Source organism: Diceros bicornis, chromosome 26 (genome assembly GCF_020826845.1).
Source record: "Diceros bicornis minor isolate mBicDic1 chromosome 26, mDicBic1.mat.cur, whole genome shotgun sequence".
NCBI lineage: Eukaryota > Metazoa > Chordata > Mammalia > Perissodactyla > Rhinocerotidae > Diceros > Diceros bicornis.
In genome coordinates this window covers 35,009,128-35,031,044 of record NC_080765.1, presented here as the reverse complement: position 1 = coordinate 35,031,044, position 21,917 = coordinate 35,009,128, and the positions used below count along the sequence as shown (strand labels likewise).

The 21,917-nt window shown below is 51.7% G+C and overlaps 1 protein-coding gene across 1 annotated transcript in view; it reads left to right on the top strand.

Annotated features, from left to right (window-relative positions):
* Positions 1–21,917, top strand: part of ABCC1 (ATP binding cassette subfamily C member 1) — a 126,988-nt gene that overhangs the window by 43,884 nt on the left and 61,187 nt on the right. The window contains exons 6-10 of the mRNA XM_058569971.1: positions 8,273–8,334; positions 9,663–9,794; positions 18,705–18,935; positions 19,600–19,777; positions 21,053–21,214. Coding sequence (XP_058425954.1) covers positions 8,273–8,334; positions 9,663–9,794; positions 18,705–18,935; positions 19,600–19,777; positions 21,053–21,214 — 765 coding nt within the window. The remainder of the gene's footprint in view (positions 1–8,272; positions 8,335–9,662; positions 9,795–18,704; positions 18,936–19,599; positions 19,778–21,052; positions 21,215–21,917) is intronic.

Below are 21,917 nucleotides of genomic sequence, written 5' to 3'. Positions count from 1 at the left end.
CCCCGGGATACGTTTATTACGTCAGGCTGGTATTAATGTTTAACGTTTGTTAAATGTCACGATCGCACCACACAAGTCACACCTCCCGAGTGGCTGCAGACCTTGGGTTCCTCTGAGGGTGCACTGAGCCCGGGTGGGGCTGACAGGTGGCATTGGGACTGCCCGACCTTTCAGGCTTCCTCTGGGGCCGGAGACGCTGCCCTCTCCAGTGGACCATCCTGGTGCTCTATGGGGGAGGGGGTTTCTGATGTCTGGTCCCCTCTGGGGGTCTGGATAAGGTTCCTTTCGCTTGTTCCTTGGGCGCGTGTGCGTGGAGGTGCCTCCTAGAGCTGGCTTCCTCCTCCTGTGTGTGCCCTGCGTTCCCAGCAGCCTGGGCCTGGGCCTGCTCTGCCACCCTGGGGCGACCGGACGCTCTCGGCTCCAGCAGCTGGAGGCTGGGCTGTGGAGGGGCCGGGACACCCCGGCTCTCCTCCCCATTCTTTTTCCTTTTTGGGAATCGAGGCTCAGGGGAGTTTGGCTGTTAGACCCTGACTTCTGCCTTAGATCTGCGGGAGGAGGCAGCGTGGTGTGCTGGAAGACGAGCTCGTTTTGGAGGTGGGCAGACCCCGGGTCCCTTAATCCCTTCGACAGACAGTTGTTAAGCATCTGTAGCATACGTGCTGAGCTCTGGGCACACAACAGTGTGTGAAATAGACGTGGTTCCTCCCATGCTGTGGTTCTCTGTTACTGCGTAACAAACCCCCCTGAATTTAGTTGCATGAAACAACAGCAGGGGTTTGTCACTATATTTCACAGTCCTGGGCGTTGACTGGGCTCAGCTGGGTGGTCCTCACTTGGGGTCTCTCCTGCAGTCACAGTCAGGTGGCGCTGGAAGGCTTCCTCCCTCAGCGTCGGGTGGTTGACGCAGGCCGCGGGCTGGAGCCTCGGCTGGGGTTGACAGCTCCCTGTGGTCCCCCGGCGCCCGGGCTCTCCCCACAGCATGGCCGCTGGCCTCTGAGGGCGGAAGCTGTGTCGCCTCTTATGACCCAGTCCCGGCAGTCACATAGGGTCACTCCTGCTGTCCTCTCTTTTTTTTTTTTTTTTGTGTGTGTGAGGAAGATCAGCCCTGAGCTAACATCCGTGCTAATCTTCCTCGTTTTGCTGAGGAAGACCGGCCCTGAGCTAACATCTATTGCCAATCCTCCTCCTTTTTTTCCCCCAAAGCCCCAGTAGATAGTTATATGTCATAGCTGCACACCCTTCTAGTTGCTGTATGTGGGACGCGGCCTCACATGGCCGGAGAAGCGGTGCGTCGGTGCGCGCCCGGGATCCGAACCCGGGCCACCAGTAGCAGAGTGCGCGCACTTAACCGCTAAGCCACGGGGCCGGCCCCTGCCATCCTCTCTTGACTGAGGCAATCACAGAGGTCTTCCTGGGTGCAAGGGTGGGGGACACAGACCCCACCTCTGCATGAGGGAGTGGCCAGGTCTCACTGTAGGAAGAGCGTGTGAGATGACAGATAACGTCTGACCATCTTTGGAAAATGCAGTCGGCCACCTGCCCTTGGGAAGCTGATGGTCTCGCTGGGAGACCGCCGTGAAGCAGGGCGGCAGACAGATAACTATGTAACTGCGATGGAGAGCAAGGCCGAGAATCACAGGCCGTGACTTTTGGATTTGTGACTCGGGGCAAGTCGCTCCTCCTTCCAGGACCTCAGTGTCCCCGTCTTGAAAATGGGTTGAGGCTCGATTTGGTGCTGCACCCCCCTCCTCGCCCAGATCTGACCTGTGATCTGGGGAGGGGGTCACTGTTACCCGCAGGGCTCGCATCGCAGCGGAGCCTGAAGGATAGGAGAGTCCAGTCCCGCCGCTCTCCTGTCCTTGGAGAGAGCGGTCACCCAAGGCCACGGTGGCCAGGCTCAGGCGGGGCCCGGGTGGGAGCCGGCTGCCTGGGCTCCTCCAGGCTCCTGCTGCTGAGTCACCGAGCCGCTGTCCTCCCCAGCTGGCCTGGCGCCCGTGGCATGACTCAGATGTCAATTCCGGCCTTGGTTTCTTGGCGGGGCTGCTCCACTCCGCCCTCCAGGCCCTGGGCCGACTGGGAGCCTGGGTGCGGCTGGTCCCCGGCTCCCGCCCCGTCGCTGGTCCCTGGGCCTTTATCTTGCTGGCCCTGAGGGTGGGGAGGGGGTCTCCATTGGCAGTTGGGGTATCCAGGCCGAACGTGGTCATGAGCAGACCCTCACTTCTCAAGTGGGGTCCTCAGACCAGCCACACTGGCATCTCCCAGGTCTTGTTAGGGGTGCCTCCTGAGACGTGCTGAGTCAGAATCGTGTGTTAACAAGATCTCCGGGTGGGTCACGGTTGAAAAGCACGGGCTTAGCACGTTCATCAAAAACTGCTGAGCTCATTGGGTGTAAGAGGTGTTTTTAGTCCCGTCCATAAATACGGAATATTTTTTTCCCAACATTACGAACATTTCAAAGCTACAGAGAAGGGGAAAGGATTACGCAGTGAGTTCCTGTCTGCCTACCAGCTAGATTCTCCAGTTAACGTTTTGCTAAACTTGCTTTATCACATGTCTATCAACCCAGCCAGCCAGGCGAACCAGCTAACTTTTTAATATCTGAAACTACTTTGAAATACCTTAGTACCCTTCACCCAAACACTTCACCTTGCAAATCGTTAGCGAGAGTTTAATATCTGTTTACAGTTCTGTTTTTTTTCCTTAAAATTTACGTAGTGAAATTCCTGAATAAGTTACCATTTGATGAGTTTTGATAGATGAATAACTCAGACTCCTGTCAAGGTACAGAACATCGTCAGGACCCCAGAAAGTTCTTTCTTGCCCCTTCACGGTCAGTCTTTACCCCTCACACCCCAGAGGTGACCGCTGAGCTTAGACTGTTTATGAATGCATCGTAAACTCCGTTTTTAATTTTTTTCTCCTTTATGCTTTCAATCATTTGGGCATTCAGTGTTGTGCCAGGGGCTCAGCTGGGCTCTGAGTACCTAGAATTGAGCAAACGTTGACCACTGCCCTTGAAGAGAGATGGAGGAGGGGGCACCAGGCAGATAAGACTGACAGCTGCAGGATGGACAGTGGGGCGCCAAGGCGGGAAAGTGCTGGGGGCTGTGGGGGGCTGAGGAGCGGTCCTTAACTCAGCCTGGGGCTCCAGGGCCAGCATCCAGGGTTGGCATCTCAGGGATGCCTGAGCCAAAGAAATGACAGGCCTCGGCCAGGAGAATAAGGTTGGAGAGTGGACAGAAAGCTGCTCCTGGTAGAGGAACCAGCATGTGCAAAGGTCCAGCGCCGTGATGGGTCTTGGCTGTTTGTGAATTGCATAGAAGTCTGCCTGGCTGGGTTGGAGGGGCCGGGGAGCCGAGCATGAAAGTTAAGGGTACAGTTGTGTGTCACCACAAGGACTTGGAATTTTGACCCAATGGGAGATTTTTTGGCAGGGGCGTGACACGCTCAGGTTGGACATGTTTTGGAGGATTCCCTTGGGCCGAAAGGGGGAGGGTGCGTCAGACACGAGGCTGGTGGCACTTACGAAGCCATTGCAGGAGGCCAGGCGGGTGGAGAGGGAGGCTGAGCTGGATCGTGACCCTGTGTGCACTAGAGCATCGAAAAGCAGGCAGAGAAAGCAGACAAGTTCATGGGAAAAGGGCAGCGTGCCCGTGGTGCGTGCTGCAGTGGAAGAAGCAGATTCTGAGCAGGGAGGCGATTTGCACAGCTGGTAAGCGGCAGAGCCGGCAAAGACCACCAGTATCTACAAGTTGTTCCAACGAATCTCTTAGGGTTGGATGTTTAGGTTTTCCCAAGTGATAATAATGATAGCGGCTTGGCGCGCTGTGTTTATTTATTAACTTATTTAATCCTTGAGGCAACCTAACGAGGCAGGGCTATGAGTCTCCCTCCATTTGACAGATGAAGACACTGAGGGTCAGAGTGGTGGTGAAGTGTCTCGCCTGAGTTCCCGGGGCTGGATCAGGAGCCCTCCACTGGGTCCACACACCGGAGCAGGTGTTGGCATCCCCCGGAGGGCTTGTGAAAACCCAGATCACTGGGGCCCACCGCCAGAGCTTTCGAGTCAGGAAGTCTGGGTGGGCCCGAGCATTTCCAGTTCTAACAAATTCCCAGGTGCTGTGGGTGCCCATGGTGGGGGCACATTTGAGAAACGCTGCTCTAAGCTGTGCTGCTGCCTCAGGCATCCCTTACTGCTGGCACTGAGGCCACGCAGGCTGGGAGTAACCGGCAAAAAACCGAACTAAAAGCAGAATCAAAACCAGAAAAGATGTGGGGAGACCTAGAGAATGTCAACCAAAGGGCCAGAACCCCGAAGGAGCCAGATGAGGTCTCCAGAGTGCCCTGTGCGAGGGAATGAATGACCAATTCTCCAAGAACCAGTGCCCGGGCCTGTTATACCAAATTGGTTTAAACCCCAGGGTTTTTGGCCAGGTCACCTGGCGCCAGATGCAGACGCCAAGGAATAGCTCTGTTTGCATAAATCAGACTTTCTCTTCCTCTGCCTTCAGCCAGGGCTTGTGTGAATCATTCTCATTTCTAAATGAATGGGGTTCATAGCCTCCTTTATCCCGAGGCAGCAGTTGCTCCATTTCAGTCTCAGAGGCGGGGAGCCCCCAAGCTGGCAGCTCTGCCTGGTCCACTTGGTGAATTATGTCAGAAAGTTCTGGAATGCTGCCTGGATCTTCATCCAGTGCCCCATCCCTCTTTTTCCTTCTTCTTTTATTATCAGTTCTTGACTATTTCAGAACTCCAGTTGTTGGTTACCACACAAGGCCTTCCACGTCAGATGGGGACTTCTACAAACCGGCTCCCAAACTGATGTATTTCCTTCGTCGTGCTGGTGACGAGGACCCTGTGTTGGCCCGCTGTGACTTCAGATAATCTGAAAATCCGTGTTTGGATCCAGAGGTGGGGGAGTGCAGGGGGGAGAACTTTGACAAATCTCTTGGGGTGTGCAAATTAGAGTCTGTGAAACGTTCATGTTGCTAATCCGACTTTATTGCATTTGCCGGATGAGTTTTCTCACAGTGGCTGGAGTTTTACTAGCCAGAGCGAGGACTGGTCTTCCCCTTCTGGGCACTCATTTCTTCGTGTCTCAGGATTACGACTCCATTTGTGCACAGTTGGGTATAAAGGGAAGGAGTTCGCCTTCAACTGTGCAGTCGACAGGTTGCTTCCTTCTCGACCCACAGCTGGAGTCGCCTGGTTTTGAAGGAACGCCAGATTCGTGCGGCCCCTGTGTGTATGCCTAACGCCCCTACTATTTGCACCGTGCCTCTGTGCCAATTAGAAAAAGGTGTTTCGCCCCGTCGGGGTGGATGAATTTGAGAAATTCCTTCAGTCCTAATAATCACTGTCTGTTCGTAGCTGTGTCCCCAGCTCTGAGCTGCCTCCTGGCATATGAGCAGGTCCTCCCTAAATATTTGCTCAAGGAGTGAGTGAGTCACTGCCAGCCGTGCTCCACCCCTCCCGCTGCTCTGCCATCATCTCAGCTTTTCACAGTGGGTAGGAATTGGGCTACAGTTGAAGGGCATTTGCGGTTTCCTGATAACCCATCCATTTCCGCAAGGAACACCAGCCTACAGAGCAAATACCGCCACCTCCTCCACGAATAATGTTGCTGCCTTAGGTGGGGAAGATTCCAGCTTACCACACAGTCCCGTGGGCTCATTTCACTTCTCCCTCCTTGCGGTCCTGTGAGGTAGGATGAGCAGTGAGACTAACTGCTTCCATGTCTCAGATGTGAACATCAGAACATCAGACTTGCTGAAGGTCATTCAGCTGGAAAATGGCAGAGCTAGGATTTGAACCCAGGTCTGGCTGGCGCCCACAGTCTGAACTTACTCTGCTTTAGGTTGGCCTGGAATATAGGTCTGTGGGCCAGCTGGATCTGATTTACTTTATTAAAGATAGGCTGATGCCAGGGTTCTGCCCCTAGAGATACTGATCTAGTTGGTCTGGGGTGGGACCCTGGGCATTTGTGTTTAACAGGCTCCCTGGGTGATGCTGGGGCAGTAGATGACAGTATAATGAACTGCCATGGACTATTTACCCTGCGTCGCATGTGTGAACATTTCAGTGTATATCTCTGAAAGATAAGGAACTTTTAGTTTTTAATAACTCCTGGTTTTGAAATAACTTGACTCACAAAAAGTTGTGAAAATGGTAGCATTCTGTTCACCTTTCACCCAACTCTCCCCAATGATAATATCTGCAAGATAAAGATTTAAAACCGTACAACTATGATATCCTTATCTGGCCTAAAACATTAATAATAATTCTTGAATATCGTCAAGTATGCCAGTAATTCGTGGTGGTTGCAGAATGGCACACTCTTCTTAGGTTATGTCATTCCTCCTTCATTTATTGGCTGGACTGTTTCTATGCAGTCACTTCCCCTCATCTCTTTGGTCACGCTGTGATGGTGTTCATTAGAAAAAGCAGGAAAAAGGCTTATTTCCTGCCCTTTTTCTGTTTTCAAAACAACGACTTGGTTCACTGGTGTCGTTTCATCACTGACACCAAGAGGTGGTTCTTCTTTTCTAGTATCAGTGTGAACTTGTGTGTTTAAACATATGTGATGTGTTCCAGTCCATCGTGTTTATTATCCTGATTGCAGCTCAAATTATCCTTTTCTGGGCTAGTAGGAGCCGCTCAGGTCGCTTCTGAGGCCTTTTAACAACCTTCCTCATCTTTGCTTTCCTTGGTGTCAGGTCTGATAAGATGTTCTAGGCTTATGTTGGCGTTTCCTACCCAGCCACTTTGTGAGGGAGATGCCAAGAGTTAAAACAAAAATGAAAACTCTACGGCCTGGTCCCCCCCTAGCCAGCTTGATCAGAATCTCTGGGGAGGGCCCAGAGAGGGTGGGTTTTTAAAGCACTCCTCGTCTGGATGGAAAACCGCTTGGGCGAAATGTGTGTTCTCACGGGGTCTCCAAGGCCGTGTCTCTGAAAAATGCTGGAACGTTGAGTGGCGGCCTCAGCCGTGGTGACCCACCTGCACTAAAGCTTGTGTTTCAGAATTTAGACCTGAGTGTGTCAGCATTGGAGGCCCGTGTGTGCAGTCCCACAGGCCCCGTGTCAACGTCCCTTTCCTTGTCTGTATGTGGTGGGACTGGAGCTCATCTTTGAGCCTCTGGGGAAGAGGTTCTTTAAAAGCTTGCTTAGACTCTGTCGATGACTTCCCATTGCCCTTAGGATGAAGACCAAAATTCCTTAGGTGGCCTCCAGTGTAGACTGAGCACAGCCTCCGGTGTAGACTGCTCAGGCCTCCTCTTCGTTCTTGGAGTGGGCTGTGTTCCCTTCTGCCACGGGGCCTTTGCACATACTGCTCTTTGCTGGGAATGCCTTGCCTCTCTCTGTTACTTAGTTATCCTGTACTTGCTCTTTAGACCCCAGCTTCCTCATGTGTCTTCCTCAGGGACACCTTCCGTGACCTCTGCCAACTAGGTCGGCCTCCATCCCCATATTGGCTCTTACTCTGAGCCCAGTGAGATACCAGTGATCGCATCGGTAATAGTGACTGACCTGCGGGGTCTGATCCTCATCGCAGTTGTGGTTTTTTATGTGGTCACGGGATTGTTGGATTAATGTCTCTGCCTGCAGCCTGACTGTGTGGGGCTCACCTCCTGTCTCCCCCGCTTCTAGCAGTGGGACCCTGGGCAAGTCATTTCTCCCCTCTGCTCCTCAGTTTCTTTAACTACAGAATGAGGAGGTTGCTTTTCCCTACTTCGTAGGGTGGTTATGAAGATTGAATGAGATGATTTGTGTAAAGCACTTAAAACAGACCTAGCTGGTAGAGAATGTTAGCAGGTGTTGTTATCATTATTATTTTATTATTTTTGGACCCGTATACCACGTTTGTTCAGATTTGTATACAGGGTGCCTGGCACATAGTAGGTGCTCAGAAAATATTTGTTGAATGAATGAATGGATGGATGGATGGAGTGAATGGGGACACCAGTAGCTGCATGCTCGCTGGGGTGCTGTGGGGATGTCAGGCAGGTGTGTGGCACACTCTGCCATTTTGGCACATAGCAGACCCTCAGGAAATATTTGCCGGGTGAAACTGGAGGATCTGCTGTGTGTTTCTTTCAAGGCCACCAGGGCTCAGGAGAGAAATCCTTTTGGGGCGCAGAGCAGTGGCGTGAAGGGGCTGCTGGTCCTTTGGAGGAAGAGCGGTCCGCTGACTGCTCCCTGCCGAGCGCCGGCCTCGATGAGAAGCGTCTTTGTTTCCTCTTCCTCCTCACCCTTTGTTTTCTCTCCACTAGAATCCTTGCCCGGAATCCGGCGCCTCCTTCCTTTCCAGGATCACCTTCTGGTGGATCACAGGGTAAGGCCCGGCCCCCAGGCCTCGGGCGGGGTGGGGGGGACACACGTGTGCGACTCGGCCTGCCTTCTCCCTCCCTCCCCCTGTCGGACAGAGGTGTGTCCTGAGTGTGCCTGCCCTGGGCACGGGGTCTCACAGACACCGACCCTGTGGCCCACGTTCACGGACTCGAGTTGCACGAACCGTAAACAGCTTGAATGTCTGTGGCCAGCTCAGCCTGGGGCTGTCGTAAGCCACGTGCTCTTGGCTGAGCTTCACATCTGAGTATTTTGTACATTAGGTGTAATTAAATTGGCATCCTTTCAGATTCCTCACCATTAGAAAGATAATACCCATGCCCCGTAGGAAAAGTGGGTAAGAGAAATAAACATAGATCAACAACAAAAAAACACCAGAGCCAACACTGTCATCTGTTGGATACGCTCCTTCTCGTCCTCCTTTACTTTGTATATTTTTTTCTTGCACGTTGTCAGCGTCTTACTGGGGAGTATTTGAATCCTTCCCCCCATAAGCATTGTTCCTTGTCTGTATAAACTTTTTACAAACATCTTTTTTTAAATTAAATATTTTTCATGCTTAATTATGTTTCAAAGTACTCTCGAAGAACCTCGCAGGGACAGTTGGTGTCATTTGAACATGGGCTGCAGGTCATGCCGTCCGTGCTAATATTTCTGATTTTGGTGACTGGACTCGGGTTATATGAGAGCATGTCCTTTTTGTTAGGGGACACACGCTAATAATTAAGGGTAAATAAAGGTGTGTGGAGTCCGCAACCAGCTCTGGAATCGCTCAGAAAAAAATAAATGTTCGCATGTGTGTGCGTAGATAGAGCAGATGTGGCCGAATGTTGACCATAGTGAACCAGGCGAAGGGTGGGCAGGAATTTTTTGTATGATTTATGTGATTTTTCTGTAAGTTTGAAATTATTTCAAAATAACATGAGAATATTAGGTTTACCCTTTGTTATGACAGTGTTCAAACGCGCAGAAAGGCTAGTCTAATAAACCTCAATAAGTTGATCACCCAGATTTAATGATTGTCGACGCTTTCAACCCTATTAGCCTTAAAATTTTTTTTAAGTAGATTAGAGCCATCCTATTTCCCTCCTAAATATGCTGTATGTTCTCTAAAAACTGAGGGCATGTTTCCTGGGTGACCGAACAGAGTTAGCAGTAATTGTTAACGTGCCCAAATGTACGTCCATATTCGGATTTTCCCAGTCACACGGCGCCCCTGTTGCAGTGGACGGCCGGCGGTGGCCGGTGGGTGCGGTGAGGGCCATGGTCCTCTTCCTCCCGACTCTCACCGCCTCCCCGCTGTGTCTTGCCCAGGTTGATGGTCCGGGGCTACCGCCAGCCCCTGGAGAGCACTGACCTGTGGTCCCTGAACAAGGAGGACACCTCAGAGCAAGTGGTGCCCGTTTTGGTCAAGAATTGGAAGAAGGAATGTGCCAAGGCCAGGAGGTAAGTGCAGACCCTCTAGCCGCAGGGGAAGCCAGACACGCTCTAGGGCGAGCCGGTCACCTCCATCCTGCCACCATGGCCGGAATGCTGGCAGTGCCACCTCTCACTAGCTTCATAGTCCTGGGCAAGTAAGTTGCTTTACTTCTCCGAGCCTCAGTTTGCTTATCTGCAAAATGGGGTTGAGTCTTAGTTGTAGCTGGGGCCATTTGGGTAGGAAAGAGAGAGAAAATGTCCGTCGAGTGGGTGATTGATTCTGTTTGCCACCACCCTCAGCGAGCGTGTGCCCGGGGTGTGCGACCCTGCCCTCCTGAGTGGGTCTCCTTTTCTCTGAGCGTCCGGCATCTGAGTGTTCTTGGTGTTGCAGGTGTTTTGGTTCAACACGCCAAGCCAACCACTTTGTGAGGGGTTTAGCCAAAGAGGCCCCAGTCAAGGGTGATTTTGACTGTACTGGATTTTTTTTTTTAAATAGACTTTCTTTTTGAGAGCAGTTTTAGGGTCATAGCAATATTGAGCAGAAGGTACAGAGACTTCTCATATGCCTCCTGCCCCCAGCCATGCACAGCCTCCCCCACTATCAGCATCCCCCACCAGAGCGGGACACCAGTTACTGCCGATGAACCTGCACTGACCACCATAATCACCCTGAGTCCGTAGTTTACGTCAGGTCCACTCCTGGTGTCCTGGATTTTAGCCACCCCTCCCGTGTAAGCTGCGGGCCACCAGGTGACCTCTGTCATGTGGTTACTTTGGGAATCAGGCCAGGACCTCCCCAGCACGTACCTTATTTCATCAAATCTAAGACGTCCTGGAGAATTGTACGCTGCGTCACTGTTTTATGTACCAGGAAGAAAGAAAAACGGCTGCTAATTAAACCAGGACGTGTCTTTGACTTAAGACGCGTCCTGCCTCCAGAGGAGCCAGATGAGAAATCACGAGTGACTTGGGGGCAGCGGATGGTGGCTGTAGGGGCAGAGCAAGGAGTGGCTGTTATTACTGCTGTTCTTGTCATGAACTGGGCGTGTTATTCAACCTTCTAGAGCCGGCTGGCGAGGGGGCCGGCCTGGTGTGCTGGATTCCCCACAGCCCAGCTGGCCTTCCAGGAGAGACCCTGGACTTGAGGTCCGCTTCCTCACCCCATTGCAGGAACGCCCAGGTCTTCAGTCAGGCCCGGGCAGGGGGTGGGAGCTTGGGATAGCCATGCTGCTGACCGCAGCGATAGCAGCAGAAGGCCTGTGACTCTGTGCTGGTGGCCCGTTCGGGATGGCCGTGGACGCAGGAGGAGTTTCTTGTGGGAGGCAGACTGGCTTGAGCCTCTGTGGCCGAGCATCCGAGGAGACGGCCCGTGTTCTCTGTGCACGCGCCTCTGGCTGAGTCCGGCGTCCGTGACCCAGGGGAGGTTCTGAGGCAGACGCGATGGGGCCCCTGGGTCCTTCAGCCTGGCCGGCCGCATCCTTCTTGATGACAGGCCGCGTTTCAGCTTGGGGTTCACCGTTCCTCGTTACCCAAGCCCCGCCGACTGCGTGGCTCGGCCTCCGTCCCACGGTGGGTGGCGGGTGATGGCCAGCGTTGTGTCCCGGGGCTTCGCAGTGAGCAGGCTGCTGGAGATGCCGTGGGAGAGGCCGGCCGCGAGGCTCTTGGAAGAGAGGACCCGAGTGTGAACAAGAAGCTCTGTCACCGACCTGGCGCTTAATTGATGCGCTCAGCAGCTACGGTCGACAGCTGCTGATATGCTCAGCACTGCGTAGGCCCTGGGCGTTCAGAGAGGGGAACGGAACAGACAGACTCCTTGTTTGGGGCACTTACACTCCACGGGGGAGACAGACAGGACGTGGAGAGTCAAACACACTGACCAGAAACTTGGGAGAGCGGTAAGTGTTATGACGAGATTAAAATGAGGAAATGAAGGCCAGAGGAACTGAGGAAACAGATAAAGACTCGGTGGTCAGGCATGGCCTCTCTGAGAAAGTGACGTTTGAGCAGAGGCTCTGTTGATGAGGAAGTGAACCATGTGCATGTGTGGGGGAAGGGCTTTCTGGTGAGTGGGAACAGCTAGTGCAAAGGTCCTGAGGTCGAGGTGCGATTGGTATGCTTATGGAGCAGCAGGGAGGCCAGGGTGGCTTGAGTGGAGTGAGTGAGGGGGATAGCGGGAGAAAACAAAGTGGAAGTATTTGCAGGGTCTCATAGTCTCTGGTAGTGAGTTAGGGTTTGATCCCAAGTGTGTGAGAAGACAGAGGTGGGTTTTATGCAGGGCAGTGGCCTGTCCTGAGGTCTGTTTTATAACAACCAGTTGGGCTGCCCTGGGGCAGGTGGATCCCAGGGGCGGGAGTGGACACAGGGAGACCAGGGTGGGGCCTCCGGGGGCTATGCCTCAAGTCCCTTCATGTGCCTGAGCCTCTGTTTCTACTCAGAGGGCTTTCTGAGATCTCGTGAGATTAGCGTCATCTGAGGACCTGGGTCATGGTCCTGGGTACACCCAGGGCAGGTGATGTACAAGCTGTGTTAATTCACCTGGGCGTGGCGCCAGCTTGGGGCTGCCGTCTTGCCTGGGAGGACACGGGGAGAACTGGCTTGCTGGCCTCAAATGGGGGCCACCCGGAGGGCGCTGGCTCTGTTAACACTTTGGCCTTTAGGGGTTCTCAACCTGCGGGTTTGCTGCCTTGGGGACACTGGCAGGTCACTTGCTCTGTTCCTAGAGGCGTACGCCAGATCTGGCCCCTGTGACCCCTGTGGACCTGAGCGGGGAGTCCTGTTCTGGGCTGGAATTTCTTGGTGTGGCCCCTTGCAGCGAGGCCTCCTCAGTTAGCTAGAGACAGGAACACAGCCTGCGTCACCTCTGCGCTGCCGGGTGTCCCGGGCCTTCTGGGGAACAGGTGATGGAGGCCTGGGCAGGGGATCTGCCTTGGGTTCTTGGCTTTGGGTCTCGACGCCCCCACCTCCCACCCTCTCTAGCTCTGAGTGACTCCTCTCAAGTCAGGTCTGAGCTGCCCCCCGCCCCCCACCTTTGGGTTTTAAAATCCAGTGCTGCGTTGGTTCTTGTCAAGTGATATTGAATTTAACAAAATGGCATGGACATTTCTCTTCAACTTATGGCCTCCCATAGGTTAGGGCCATTTTGGACCGTGGTTCCTGCTGGCGTGACTACAAAATGGTTCAGTGGCTCTGGAAAAGTTTGGCAGTTTAAAAAAAAAAACTTAAACGCTTGTTATAGCACCCAGCCATTCTAGTCCTGGGCGTATACCCTAGAGAATGGAAGACATAGTTCGTAAAGGACCCGTATAGGAATGTTCATAGCAGCTTTATCTGAGATGGCCAGAGCTGGAAGCAGCCCAAACGTCCACTGACAAGTGACTAAATGTGCAAATCATGGTGTCCCCACATAAGGGAATACTTTTAAGTAATACAAAGGAATGAACTATTGATACACTCGATGACGTGGAAAAGTCTCAAAATAATTATGCCGAGTGAACAAAGCCAGACGAGTGTACATACTAGGTGAGTCCATTTATATACAGTTCTAGAAAATAGAGACAAATCCGTAGCAACAGAAATCAGATCAGTGGTTTCCTGGATCCGGGAGAGGTAGAGAGGTGGGAGGGAGGGATTACGGAGGGACACGACAGACCTTGTGGGGTGATGGATGTGTTCATTATCGTGATTTCACTGATGGTTTCACAGGTCTGTACATATGTCACAACTCATGAAATCGTAAACTTAAAATACGTGCCGTTGATAGCACATCAGTTACGCCTCAAAGCTATGTGTAAAAAAAGCAGTAGCGTTTAAAGAAAGGGTGACCATCTTACGTAACTGTCTATTTCATAAAGGAATGCAAACAACAAATAATAAAAAAATAAAACATCATTCTCAAAAATGCACGTCATAACCTCTCAGGTCCATTGTCCTCTTGAATACAAAGAATTTGTAACACTTCCTTTACTGTACTTTAAGGAAAGATAAAAATAAAAATAACCTACCCATGGGCCGGCCCCGTGGCTTAGCGGTTAAGTGCGCGCGCTCCGCTGCTGGCGGCCCGGGTTCGGATCCCGGGCGCGCACCGACGCACCGCTTCTCCGGCCATGCTGAGGCTGTGTCCCACATACAGCAACTAGAAGGATGTGCAACTATGACATACAACTATCTACTGGGGCTTTGGGGGGAAAATAAATCAATAAATAAAATCTTAAAAAAAAAAAAAATAACCTACCCACGTATCTAATTTTAAAAGTCAACATAATGCTCTCACTAGACTTTAAAGGAAAACTAACAGATGAGGGGTTTATATAATAAAGTGACCTGTATTTCAGTGTATAAATTCTCAGGCGTACGCTAGAAGACAGAATGAAGACTCGCTGCTTGTTCTTAAATGAAGAATTCTCTGCAATAGCTGCACGTCCCGACTGACCCGGGCTGTGTGGTTCTGGAGACCAGAACTGTCGTTGCCGTCAGTGACAAATGACCAACACTTGGCAAAATCCTGAGCAAAATAGAGTCTTCCCTTAATTTGCATTCCTGAAAAAATTTAAGGTATATTTAAACATGCAGAAACGCACACCACACTGTATATGGATTTATCTCTGAAAATGAAGTTAGATTCTAGACTTGGGTCGTTTTAGGCAGACTTTTCACCTACGTGGACGCCTGGTGGGATCTTCTTCCTTTGGGACTGTTCTGCACAGTCACAGAAGGTCTGGTCTCTGGCTCAGTTGTCACGACAATCAGAGAATGCAAATTTGCAAAACAGCCCCTCCTGAGAGCCTCTGTGTTTGAGGAACAAAAAGCACTAAAAAGAAAACAAAAAAACAGCCGAAAAAGGGAAGAAGATCTTAAAAGTCAGTGCAACACATTTAAATTCCTGCTCTACTTTTATGGGGGGGAGGGAGCTGCCACACCCATCTGTTGTCTCCAAAACTGTGGTCCCGTATATTGTGAGCTCCAAGAAGAGTGAAAATGTGCGTTCGGTTTCTAAAATCCCTTCTCTGCCATTGTAGATCAAATCTGCCCTTCTCTGTCGTGTTGGGTGTTATGGGTCAAAGACCATGCTCAGAACAGTATATCCAGAAAATTTAGAATTTTCATCCAGCCAAGACCTTTTTAAATTTGAAATTTGGCCTTTGTCGGAATGTTAAAGATCTTATTTAACTAATGACAAAGCAGCCGGTAGCTCCTCACTGCTCTCTGATTGGTTCGAGCCCCTCCTAGTCTCTCTCCCAACTTGAGATTCTTGTAGTTCTTGGAAGGGCTGCCTTACCTCTTTTCAAAATCCTGAGCTCCAGGCCTTGCTCATCCTGTTCCTTCTGCCTGGAGCATCCTTTGCTTCCCCAGCTGGACCTGCTCCCTCATCCTGCAGGTCTCTCCGCGATGTCACCTCCTCCAGGAAGCCCCCCTGATAGCACCCTCACCCAGGCACATGCAGTGGTGTTTGCTGACCTGTTTCTCTCAGGAGGCTCCCTGATGGTGGGGCTCTCCCCAGTGCCTGGCCTGGACCATGTGTTCGGTTCGTTAGTGGATGAGTGACCTGTGGACACTGTTGCCCACATGGAAATCCAGTCGAGTCAGCAAGTCCCTGTTTCTTCCTAGCCTCCAGCTTCCCCATCGCGTTCTGTTCCTCTGTTCTGGGCAGTTTTCTCCTGACTCAGACCTTCCCCTTCCAACTTTCCTTTCCCCTCCCAGCCAAACCGTCCAGATGCCCGGCTCGCTTCCATTCCCCTCCGGGAGCACCTTCCTCCCTTGTGGGCCTCTTGGTCACTGGATGTTTCTCGTTTGCTCGCTCGGCCTTAGCTGATTTCTTCCACTGTTCTCGACCTCTCCCACGCAGGCCTGAGCCCTCCTCCCCTCTGCCTGCCCGACACCCTCTCTCTGGCCCTTTGGCAGCCCATCTCCTGGCCACTGACAGCAGCCCTGAGTCAGCCACGGCCCACGCAGGCCTGGGGCCTGGGCCCGGCTTAGGAAGTGGTGCAGAGAATGAACAGGGGTGGGCCACTCCCTTCCTCTGCCCGGCCTTCTTGTCCTTGCCAAGGAGGCGTGTGTGTCCCAAAAGAAACCCAGCTTCAGGAGAAGTCAGAAAAGAAAGGGAAAGACCTTACGTGGTGACATTGACAACATGAAAAGAGAAATAATTCTCTGTGGTCAGGAGAATAATGCCCCCCCCGCCAGATGTCCACATCCTAATCTCCAGAACCTGTGAATATGTTAGCTTACGTGGCAGAAAGACTTTGCAGATGTGGTTAAGGATTTTGAGATAGGGAGACTATTCCGGGTTACTTGGGTGGGCCTGATGTAATCACCAGGGTCCTTGTAAGAAGAGAGAGACGGGAGGTCAGAAAAGATGCTATGCTACTGGCTTTGAAGATGGAGGAAGGGGCCATGAGCTTAGATTCTAGGCAGCTTCTAGAAGCTGGAAAAGGCAAGAAACAGGTTCTCCCCCAGAGCCTCTAGAAGGGAGGCAGCTCTCTGGGCCCACTTGAGATTTCTGACCTCCAGAACTATGAGGCAATAAATTTGTTTTGTTTTAACCCACTGAGTGAGTGGTGATTTGTTATAGCAGCAATAGGAAATTATACAACTTCACACAATTTAGATTTTATTCTGGATGTGGTGAGAAGCCAGCAGTGGAGTTGAAGTAGGAGGTAGATACGTTTTTAGAAAGATCCCACTGGCTGCTGCCCAGGGAATTGGTTGTCAGGGAACAAGGGTGGAAGGAGATGGGGGAGCGGTGAGGAAGCCCTGCAGTGGTCGCTTGCATGGGTTGGAGTCTTTGGAGATGGGAAGAGTAGTTGAATGGCTCCATGCATCTTAGGAGTAGAACAGACAGGACACACGCCCGATTGGACCTGGAGAGCATGAGGGAGGAGATAAGGATGATTCCCATGCTTCTGGTCCTTTCCTGGGATGGGGAGCACAGACGGGAAGGATAAGGACTTGACGGAACCTAGACCAGTGCCCACAGTTGGCAGTGGCCACAGAGGAGAGAGCCAAGGCGGGTTGGAAGGCTGTCGTCTCCAGGAGGGAGTTTCCGGTGGTCCTTATGGTCAGATGTGGCATTCATGTGACAAGCGAGAGTCCCCTGAAATCGAATGCTCTTCAGTGAACTCTTGCCGTGGAAGAATTCTGTGAGTTGTAAATGTTAGGGTTGGGTGGGGATAAAGCTTGGGTGTGTATTTCAGTGGTGGAGCCTGCATTTGGCTGTAATGAGGATGTTGCTCTGACTGTATTTGATTGAGCTGGGGGGTGTATCTGTTGCTGCATGACAAATTACCCTCAAACCTAGCAGCTTAAAACAACAATGAACATTTACTATCTCACACACTGTCTCTGGGTCAGGGATCTGGGAGTGGCTTGGCTGGGTGATTCTGGCTCAGAGTGTCTCATGAGATTGCAGTCAAGATGTTGGCTGGGGCTGCTGTCATCTGAAGGCTCGGTTAGGGTACAGGCTCTGCTTCCAGGTTGCACATGGTTGGCAAGTTAGTGCTGGCTACTGGCAAGGTCTCACCCTGCGGGCGTCTCTGGAGGGCTCATTGAGTTTCCTCACAACATGGCAGCTGGCTTGGGCCAGAGTGAATGATCCAAGAGAGGGCAAGACGAAAGTCACAGTGTTTTCTATGACCTAATCTTGGAAGTGACAGTCATTCCATCATTTCTGCAATAATCTATTCCGAGTGAGAGGGGACTCCACAGGGACATGTATGCGAGTTCCGATTTCTTGACATCCTCGCAAACACTTGTTATTATCTGGCTTTTTGATTGTAGCCATCCTAGTGGGTGTGGAGTGGTGTCTTACGGTGGTTTGGGTTTGCATTTCCTGATGAGTCATGCTGTTAAACAACATTTCATGTGTTTATTGGCCATTTACATGTCTTCTTTGCCCCTTTGGATATTGGGTTGTCTTTTTCTTAGTGAGTTGTAAGAGTTCCCTATATGCTCTAGTTACCAGTCCCTTATCAGATTGTTGATTTGCAAATATTTTCTCCCATTCTTTTGAGTTGTCTTTTCACTTCCTTGATGGTGTCTTTTGAAGCGTAAAAGTTTTTGATTTTGATGAAATCTAGTTTATTTTTTCTTTTGTTGCTGTTGCTGTTGCTGTTGGTGTCATATTTAAGTATCCATTGCCAAATCCGAGGTCGTGAAGATTTGCTCCTGTGTTCCTATCTAAGAGTTTTATAGTTTTAGCTCTATGTTTAGGTCTTTGATCCATGTTGAGTTAATTTTTGTATCTGGTGTGAAATAAGTGTCAGCTTCATTCTTTGCATGTAGCTATTTAGTTTCCTGGCACCATTGATTGAAAAGACTGTTGTTTTCCCATTGAATGGTCTTGACACCCTTGTCAAAAATCATTTGGGCTCATTTCTGGATTCTTAATTTTGTTCCATGATCTGTATATGCCTATCTTGATTATGATTGTTTTAAAGTGAGTTTTGAAATCTCGAAGTATGAATCCTCTGATGTTTTTCTTTTTCAGGATTATTTTGACTATTCTGGATCCCTTGAGTTTCCATACAAATTTTAGAATTATCTTGTCAGTTTCTACAAAGAAGCCAGCTGGGATTCATAGAGATTGGGTCGACTCTGTAGATCCGTTTGGGGCTGGCACTCTTCTACACCCTTCACCTACATTAACTCATTTATTTTCACAGAAGCCTCAAGAGGCTGGTTCTGTTTTTATCCCCATTTTACAGATGAGGAAACTAAGGCCTGGAGAGGTCAAGGAACTTGCCTAAAGTCACATAGCTGGCCAGTGGCCAGGCCAGGATCTTGAGTCCGTGTTCATAACCAGCGTGCTAAGCTGCCTCTCTGCGGTGCCTGGTTTTCTCTGGCCGGGCCTCCTTGGAGGGGTGGGGTTCTCTGGCCTCTCCTGCAGCCGGTGGGCCGAGCCTCTGGCAGACCCTGCAGCTGCTCCCCACTCCTGTGTTCTAGGCGGCCGGTGAAGATCGTGTACTCCTCCAAGGATCCCGCCAAGCCGAAAGGGGGCTCCAAGGTGGATGTGAATGAGGAGGCCGAGGCCTTGATTGTCAAGTCCCCCCAGAAGGAGCGGAACCCGTCGCTGTTTAAGGTGCTCTACAAGACCTTCGGGCCCTACTTCCTCATGAGCTTCTTATTCAAGGCCCTCCACGACCTGTTGTTGTTTGCTGGCCCGGAGATCCTGAAGTAAGACCTCGTCCTGCCCAGCTGGGCCCCTCTGTGTGTCCTTGGTTTACCTTTCACTGTGATACTCCTAACCTTCGGGTCATGTGGCGTGCTCTGGGGGCTCACAGCCGGGTCTCCCGCTCTGCCTGCTTTGCTTTGTGCTTTGCTTTCGTAGCATCTTAGTTAAGGCCACTTTGGTTGCAAGTGACAAACACCTACTAGGCTCCTCTGAAGCCAAAAGGGGGAAGACAGAGGATTATCTTGGGAAAGTGAGAGCCAGAAAACATGCCGGGTGGCATGAAAGTTGCAGCCTGGAACCAGAAAGTCAGAAAGGAGGTCACCTCTCTCCTCTCTGTTTTTCCTCGCTCTCTTTCTCTCTCTGGGGCCACACATTTGTTCTCTTGCACTCCCTCCCTCTGTCCCTTATGTTCCTATTTTGTCACCTCGGGTGACCCGCAGGTGATGAGACAGAGCGGGCAGTGCGAGAGGCCTAAGGCAGAGGCTGTCCCGCGTGCTCTGGGCAGCCGGCACAGTCAGGGCACCGTGGTGGGCTTGGATCTCCATGAAGTGCCAGCGCCCGCCCCGCCTGGCTCGGGAGAGAGTTGAAACCCCGAAACCGAAGGACTGGCCCTGCACGTATGTGTCACGGTCACATCGCTCCGGCTCTCCCCCTGCCCCTTCACAGGTTGCTCATCAACTTCGTGAATGACAAGAAGGCCCCGGACTGGCAGGGCTACTTCTTCACGGCGCTCCTGTTCCTCAGCTCCTGCCTGCAGACCCTGGTGCTCCACCAGTACTTCCACATCTGCTTCGTCAGCGGCATGCGGGTCAAGACGGCCGTCGTCGGGGCCGTCTATCGGAAGGTGGGCCCGCGTCATGGTCACGACTTTGGCGTCTGCCGCAGCCTCGGGACCTGGGGGACTCGGTCACTCCCAGACCAGTGCGGGGATGTCACGCCCAGCTTCTGGAGCAGTCAGATGAGGTGGCCCGAATGACCGAGGGTGGCAAGGATTGACCCTCGGGCATAGACCTTTTTCTGGCTTCAAGGGTGGGTGTGTCGGCTGTCTGGAGCCCCCGTGGCAGCCGTGGATAACTGAGTTTCTTAGGTGGATTGGTGGTCCTTGATTTGGGGAAATCCAGGTTCCAGTCCTCGCTCTGCTGTTAATATTCAGTGTTCAAGCTTGCTCTCACTCTCCATTTGGACCGAGCAGATGGCGCGCTCCCTGGGTGATAGAGTACATACGTAGCGGGCGTTTATGCTCATCCAGCTTTAAAGGAACTGGATTACCTCCTCGGTCCCTTTGTTTCTTAGCCTCTGGGCCAGGGACGCTGCTTGGGCCCTGTGGGTTGGGAGGAGACTGTCTAGCAGATAGCCGGGAAAGATTTTATTGCTTCTCAGCCCTGTCTGCAAGTGAGACTCACAGGAGAGCCGGGGCCACACCCCAGCCCAAGGAAACCAGGATCCCTGAGGGTGGGACCCGGGCATCTAAAACTGCCCAGGTAAGGGTGTGAAACCATGTTTCAGAACCAGGGTGGATGCGTCCCTCCAGGGGATGTTGGGCCGTGTCTGGAGACATTTGTGTTGTCATAAGTGGGAATATAGGGGCATCTAGTGGGTAGAGGCCAGGGATGCTGCTAAACCTCCTGCAGTGCACAGGACGCCCCACAGAGAATTATCCAGCCTCAAATGTAGTAATGCCAAGGTTGAGAAACCCTCGCCCAGACCTCGGTCCTTCATCGTGGTCTGGGGACCAGCACGTCACATCACGTGGGAGCTTGTTAGAAATGCAGAAGCCCAGGCTCTGCCTCAGACCTGCTGAATCAGAAACTGCATTGTGACAAGCTCCCCAAGAGATGCGTGTGCACATAAGTGTGCGGAGCCCCGGTCTGGGTGACCTCTGAGGTCCCTCCCGTATTGAAGAGCTCCAGATGGGCAGGCAGTGGGTGCTGTCGATAAGAGGGGGCCTTTGTGATGAGACAGACAAGCTGGGGAGTCAGATAAGCCGGCAGGGGAGGAGAGAAGATCGGTGGCCTTTTCGCTCTTGAGCAGTATCTTCCTCCACACGGGCCTGGAGGGAGAGAGAGCCCAGGGCTCTTCACCACCCACTCACCCTCTTTCCCTCTCCTTCGTCCCGCAGGCCCTGGTGATCACCAATTCAGCCAGGAGATCCTCCACCGTCGGGGAGATCGTCAACCTCATGTCTGTGGACGCACAGAGGTTCATGGACCTGGCCACGTACCTTAACATGGTCTGGTCGGCCCCTCTGCAAGTCATCCTTGCTCTCTACTTCCTGTGGCTGGTGCGTGTTTGATGTCGGTCCCCGCTGTGCTCAGGGAGGGGCCTCCATGTGGGGGCAGTGGGGTCAGGGAGTGGGTGTTGCTGATAAGAACAACTAGCTCACTGGTATTTCTTGCTGTTATTTGCATTTTACTTTTCGGTCTGTTAGCCATTTCCTGGATGCTTTATTCCTTTTCTCAGTTATTCTCTATGGTGACAGGGAATTTGTTTACATTTGTTTTTTCTTGATACTGAATGTAATTAACAACCGTACAACATATACACTATATTTCTCCCACTGTATCCTTCCAAATGCTAACCAAACTCATTTATTCACTAGTCCCTAATTACGTTGGTCAAGGTTCTTTTGGTTGCCAGGGATAGAAATCCATCTTAAAATAGTCTAAGCAAATAAAGGGAATTTTGTGGGTGCATGTAATGGAAAGATCCAAGGATCAAGCTTCAGGCTTGGATGCATCCAGGAGTTCAAGCACGGTTGTAAGGCCTCAGGCTCATTCTGTTTCATCGTTTCTTGGCCCTGTTTTCCTCTGAGTTGACTTCATTCTCAATGGGACTTCCCCAAATGGCTTTCATAGCTTTGGGTTTATATCATCTTTATGGATCATGTTGCCGGAGAAAAGAGGATATACTGCGTTCCTCTTTGCCTCAGCCACAGTCCCAGGGAGCATTCTCATTGGCCTGACACAGTCCTGATCACATCCCTG